Below are 6,928 nucleotides of genomic sequence, written 5' to 3'. Positions count from 1 at the left end.
TATTATGCAGGTCCACTTCCCTTTTTTTACATCACCCCTAATCTCTCTCTGTCTCACACACACACGCACGCATGCACACATACACACACCCACACATAGACTCATATACGCACGCATGCACACATACACACACCCACACATAGACTCATATACGCACGCATGCACACATACACACATACACACATACACACATACACACATACACACGCATGCACACACACAGATATCCAGGTCCTGATAAGCGCTCCTCACAGTGTATTGCTTTGACATGTGTTTCTATAAGACCTGTAGATCACATCTCTCCTAGAGAACATATTTTTAAAGGGACGCAGATAGAGTGACAGTCAGTAACACAAGCTGTATGCGCGGAGGTTGAGATGTCTTTATAGACGTTCAGTCATCCATCACCCCGGGGCTGACTGACCTCTCTCTCCTACCACTGTGACACCTAAACCCAGCCAGTAGTATGGTAATAACTGCTGTAACTTCATACCTGTAACACAGGCACATGGCAACGCTCCACATTTCATACAGTATAGTTCTTTTAAACCACAGAGTCACAACAGTGTCAGTCAGTCTGGGGTCACAATCGGTTCTCAGTCTGTGGACTGAAAATGGGAGTGCAACCCATTGTGTGAAATTTGGATAAAATCTGAAGGCTTAATATTAAAAAAAAATGTTTTCATAAGTCTGCCTCCTGGTGGCGCTATGAAAGGCAGATTTGCAGGGCAAAGGTTTTTCCTTAGCATCTAGGGAGTGCGCATACAAAGTTTTACACAGATCGGTGCAGTTATACGTAGAAACACGAATCGGCATGTTGTAGCGCCACCATGAGGTTGATTTGAGGCTTCTTTGGCCTAGTGGGAATGTGCGTGCAAAAGTTCACGGAAATTGCATGCTGTGTACCATGATTTGAGGCATTTTGTTCAAAATGGAGCACTCCTGTAAACTTTGGAAGCCAATCTTAGCCAATCAGGATGGAATATGAAAAATCTGAAAGAACCGTTTTGTTTAATGACTGTAGATAAGAGATACTGTGTATTGATTTGTGTGATGTTTGGACAAAATGTGTGGGCGTGCTGTCAAAAAATGTGTTTTGCACAAATCGGCCTCCTGGTGGTGCTATAACAGGCCCATGTGAAACATTTGGGGCAGAGGTTCTGCTCTGGCATCCAGGGAGTGTGTGTGCACAGTTTCGCTGCGATCAAGCCAACGGTGCCGGAGATTAGCTGTTCACAGACAGAATGACGAACGCACACACACACTCGCACACGGAGGGACGGACGGACAGGGTGCAAAACATACTCTCTCGCCATGCCTTCGGCCTGGCCGAGACAAACATATATAAAATAATACATTTAAAAAAATACAGGAAAACATTTTTGATCTTCAAGCTCACAATGCATTGCATTGTGAGCTCAGTTTGGGGCTCTACCCAGGCTGGCAGAGGGAGAGTAGCGTCCAGGATTAGCTACAATCTTAGGCATTGGGCACTGGGTGAAAAACGGGTTCACCGCGCTATGAGCTTGTATATCTGCTATTTTTTGAATAGCCAAAGAAATCTTAAAATCAAAACAAAAAAGTTGTTGTCGTCTGTGGCTTTAAGAAGCAGTACGGCATGTCAACAACAGTTAACCCAGCATGACGGTGTTTGACACTTTAAAGTCACTGTTTGTTTCCGACTATCGACTTACGTTCAGTCACTAAAGACACTAAAGCGTCTGCTGGAAACATGTCACTGAATCCGGCCTTCCCTCAGGGCTGATAACGGCTGCATCCTGTTGGCTTTTCATCCAAAGCCTTCAGGCCCCTCGGATCAAATGAACACCTGATGACGTTTTAACCTTCGCACATTGTGAGGGACTGAGCGCGCGCGCGTGTGTGTGTGTGTGTGTGTGTGTGTGTGCATGTGTGCGTGTGCGTGTGCGTGTGCGTGTGTGTGTGTGTGTTTTCCTGGCACATTAGACCACATTTAGGGACGACTATTGGACGTGAAACGAGTTGATGAGTGTCAGCATGATATTAGATTGTAGGTTCATGAGGTCGGGGTATTAATGCTGGTTGCACAGTAGAGGATTGTAATATCTTAATTGATTATTAAAAAAAACATTGGATATTTGGCTGATCTACAAGCTCACAACGCGTGGCATCTGTGACTGTGACGCATTGTTGAACTAGTAGGTCTGTTTTCTTTTTACGGCGTGAAAGGATCAGTTGGGCAGATTAATCTGTTGAGATCAGCCTCAAATTATAGGAATGAGCCCGCAATTGCTGGGAATAGTGTGGGGCCAATGTCAACCCAATGTCCCCAAAACCAACGTGTGTGTGTGTGTGTGTGTGTGTGTGTGTGTGTGTGTGTGTGTGTGTGTGTGTGTGTGTGTGTGTGTGTGTGTGTGCGTGTGCGCGTGTGTCTTTGTGTGTGTGTGTGTGTGTGTGTGTGTGCGTGTGTGCGTGTGTGTGTGTGTAACAGGTAACTTCCCAGACTCCTGTCGGTTGGAGGCCTGCAGTCTGACTCCAGAGCAGGAAGTGGAGTGCGTCGGGAACAGATGGAATTCTGGGAAATGGCAGGTGCTCCTGCCTCCTCAGAAGGTACAGCGTTTAAACACTCAGCTCCTTTGTTTAGAATGAAATAAAAAAGCATTATATTATATGTACTCTGTCTGCCTGTCTGTCTGTCTGCCTGTCTGTCTGTCTGCCTGTCTACCCACCTACCCACCCCTTCCTTCCTTCCTTCCCTCCTCTCTGCTGTAGCTCCGCCCCCACCACATACACCAGTACTCGGGGGAGGAGCTTGCGGTGAAGCAGCCCGTCAGTCACGTCCGCCTGGTCATCGCTCCTGACGGAGGGGTCAGCAGACTGAGGCTGTGGGGCCGACCCGCCGGCAACATGACCTCTAACCTCTGAGGGACAGAACCACACCCACACCAGTGGTGGAGGAAGTACACCGGTTGCTATATGTGTGGTATTGCTACAAGAAAATATACCAATACAACGATTTAGAAATACTCTGTTACAACTAAGTAAAAAGCCTATTTTGTATTCAACATTTGACTTTTGTTGGCCTTGAAATATACTTAAAGGGGTTGTTCACCCGAAACATTTTTTTCTATTGATTAGTCACCCCATGGAGACTTGAATTCATGAATATCATTTTAGTTTTTGCCGTATTCCTAAGCCAATAATTTGATGACCAGCGGTTCCGGTATAGGAGACACAAAAGAGACTTGTTGTGTCTCCTACCGGAACCGCTGCCGGTCATCAAATTAAAGGCTTAGGAATGAGACAAAAACAAAAACATATCCATGAATTCAAGTCTCCATGGGGTGACTAATCGATAGGAAAAAAATAATCATTCAGGGGGTCAACTATCCCTTTAAAGTATCAAAAGTAAATAGCGGGCTATTTTTGAATAGAGGAAGTGTAAATTAGGGCTTAATTGGTTAATGTATGTTCCTATCTAAATCTACAAAGTAACTTTTCAAGTACTTTTTTCCAAATTATTGTTTTAAAAAAAAGTACAATATTTGTCTCTGAGATGCATGTAGTGGAGTATAACTTGTCGCAAAATGGAAATACTCAAGTAAACAAAAAAATACCTCAAACTTGTACTTAAGTACTGTACTTGAGTACATTGTATTAGTTACTTTCCACCACTGCATGTCACCACATCAGTCTGCCATTGATAAAGATGTTTAATGTGTGACATGTATTCGAATATTAAATAAATGCTTGCAATGTATTTCCATTTGTTTAATTTGATTAATTTGATTGGTGGCTAATGGCTAATTAATGTGCCATGCCGGAAATAGCAGATCTACAAGCTCACAAAGCGTCGCAGACGTGACACACTTTTAGCTTGTAAATCTGCTACTGTATGTCAGGGTTTGTTTCAGACCAGAAAATACATGTTCAGGTCCAATTTAATCCAATCAGCGGAGAGAACTCATGCAGATACTATAAACAAGTGAGATTGTAAGTGATCAAACACAAAGATGCAGTGTAGCTACTGTACACTGTACACAATTTGTCCACCAAATGTTCTGTTTATTAAAGAGCTGGAGAAACACCCCTGTTATTGAACAAACACACTTATAGCAATGATTACTGTAATGATTTTTTAAACTAAAACTAAGATAAATAAACGTTTAAATGTTTAAACCAAAAACAATATCACTCACACTACACATACATTATGCTACACAGACAATTAACACAGAATGTCCGAGACCTTGCAACTTCCTGTACTGTGCCCGCCCTCTTTGAGATATCAGCACCATGGACAGAGCTATGAGGGTCTGAGTTGAGAGAAGAAAGAAAAAACATGAAATCACACATAATTATGTCCTGTCACTACAGTGCGCTGCCTGTTTGCATATAGAGGGTATGCGCGTGACATCATCGTACCCGGGAGTTATGCGGGAACGCCTACTGAGTGGCACAAAAAAACTACATCCAAACAGAGAAGTCCTATCTGATTGTATTGAACAACTTCACACTCACTAACATGGCAGCTGTACGGAAAGCTTGGATTATGCTCTATCTGCAAAGTTTTAGTTTAATAAAAATCCACTATAGACATAATATGAGATCCTTTCTGTCAATAAATCCCGTGCAGGGGTGCCCGCTGGCCTAGCGGTCCAGGCGCATACCACATGGGCTGGTAATCCAGTCTTACAGCGTGTCGCGGGTTCGACTCCTGATCCCGACGGCCTTTGCTGAATGTCATCCCCCCATCTCTCTCCCCATTTCCCGAGAGCCTGCTTTCCTCTCAAATAAAGGCAGAAAAAGACCCAAAAATATCTTTTAAAAATAAATAAAGTTTGGAAGAGCTAGTTTTTAATAACGCAACGTCCTGCTGCCTCTTGCATTATGTGACATTTAGAAACAGGTGGTACTGCAGGACCGTTGAGTGATTTCCAATGAGCGCTTCCTAACTCCAACGCTCCATGCTGCTCAATGTTTTTGCCACTCAGTCTAGATGAAGGGGGTGTGTCGCAAGTGACGCATGTGCATACTCTCTATGGCCTGGGGGAGGAAAACGAGCTCACCTTAGGGATGACAGGTGTACCTCTCGCTGTAAACTCACCTCGGCACTGTGTCACGCACCGCGCACACGAGGACAGGAGGAGGTAGTAGACTGCTGTACTCTGACACCCGTGTGTATAGTGCTGCTCACACTGTTGTAAACCCTCCTGCTCACATCAACTGCTGTGTCAAAGCCTGTACAGTCACCACGGGACAGGAGGTACTGTAGTTTAATTAACGGACACCAGTGTTCTCTGGCCGTCTGTCTGCGCGACGAGGAGGAACTCTTCATCATCGCTTGACCTGAAGAAGCCGAAACACCAGGCATGGATTCTAACTGTTCTATGGTGAACTAACTAGCCATTTAATTCATGCTAAAGTAGGGCTGTCACGATTACATATTTAAGTTTACGATTAATTTTCAGTCAAATAATTGTAATTCACGATTTAATTGTGCGTTAGGCATTGAACATTGCACCATAACAACACATATATTTCATTTGCCTTTTAGGCTTTGTAATCAAAAATTGCACAGGCCAGATATGACAAATAACTTAAATATACAAACAAATTATTATTATTAAAAATAGCAGAAATCCGCGTTGTAAGCTTGTAGATCTGCTATTTCTGCTTTTATTTAATATTTGAAAATGTGTGAAAATGTTTCACGATTATGACGATTGTGCAAAAATAATTGCGATTATCTCAAATAATTGCGATTAGGCGATTATGTAATAATTGTGACAGTCCTAAGCTAAAGGCCTCTTTTCATCTTTGTTGACTCCTTTTTTAACCTTTGGTAAAACTTCCAACGTTGTTTTTGTTTAGTTTATTATAATTTGTTTTAATCTTTCACCATTTGGAACGCCACAGACGGGCCTTCTATTTCCCTCTTGTCTTTCCTCTTGAACACATCGTCATGACGTCCGTCAACAACACGAACACGAAGAGCAGCCTCCTCCCTCCGGCGGTGAAGACCCTCCGTCTGTGTCGCAACGGGGACCCCTTCTTCGCGGGCACGCGCATGGTGCTGGACCCCCGGCGCCTTCCCTCCTGGGAGGGCTTCCTGGGCGCGGCCACGGTGCGCGTGCAGGCGCCGTGGGGGGCCGTGAGGAAGATGTTCACACAAGATGGCCGCAGGGTCCACCGGCTGGACACGCTGAGGGACAGACACACCTATGTGGCCGCGGGCACCGAGAGCTTCAAGACACTGGAGTAAGAGCTTTACTAAAGAAGTAGTTCACCCTTATTTCAGTTATTATTAGTATATCAGCTACACACCCCACAAAGCCTTGAATTCATGGACATTTCGTAGTTTTTGTCGCATTTCTAAGCCAATAATTTGATCAAATTACTGGCTTAGGAATCCGACAAAATATACTGACAGAAAACTGTCATGGAGTAAAACGTGTAATTTGCCGTATACATTATCAACAAAAAAAAGGAAATACTTAAGTAAAAGTACCTCAAAATTGTTATTAATGACATTGCTTGAGTAAAATGTCCTTATAGTCACTTTTCAGCAGCACTGCTAACACTTTAATTGGCTCAGTTCTTAACGGAATCCTTAAAGTGAACTGTTATGAAACTCATTAAAGAACAGAACAGCTTAATGGTAGTTTATAGCTGTCAGTCATTCTTCTCTGTTTATGTTTGTGTTCACACAGTTACTCTCACATCTCAACAACAACGCCTCAGAGGAAGAAAAACAAAGTGGTATGTTGATAACACACGTTTCTATCCCTATACTTGTGAGGACATTGATTGTATGAATGAATGAATAAATAAATAAATGCCATTGTTCCATTGTTAGAGATCCAGTAGAACTAAGACGAGTCATTTTATTTTTTGTTTGCGCTCGGATGTTGCGCTGAAAATAGCAGATCTACAATCTCACAAGCTA

The 6,928-nt window shown here is 43.3% G+C and overlaps 1 protein-coding gene across 1 annotated transcript in view; it reads left to right on the top strand.

The window, feature by feature from the left end:
* Nucleotides 1–2,974, top strand: part of allc (allantoicase) — a gene marked incomplete at its 5' end in the record, with an annotated part of 12,971 nt that extends 9,997 nt beyond the window's left edge. The window contains 2 exons of the mRNA XM_084083247.1: nt 2,471–2,589; nt 2,752–2,974. Of these exons, the coding sequence (XP_083939373.1) occupies nt 2,471–2,589; nt 2,752–2,904 (272 nt within the window). The 3' untranslated portion in view covers nt 2,905–2,974. The remainder of the gene's footprint in view (nt 1–2,470; nt 2,590–2,751) is intronic.
* Between the last annotated feature and the right edge of the window lie 3,954 nt (nt 2,975–6,928).

Source organism: Gymnoscopelus microlampas (assembly GCF_963454915.1).
Source record: "Gymnoscopelus microlampas genome assembly, chromosome: 16".
Classification (NCBI taxonomy): domain Eukaryota; kingdom Metazoa; phylum Chordata; class Actinopteri; order Myctophiformes; family Myctophidae; genus Gymnoscopelus; species Gymnoscopelus microlampas.
This window is presented reverse-complemented; position numbering and strand designations above follow the sequence as displayed.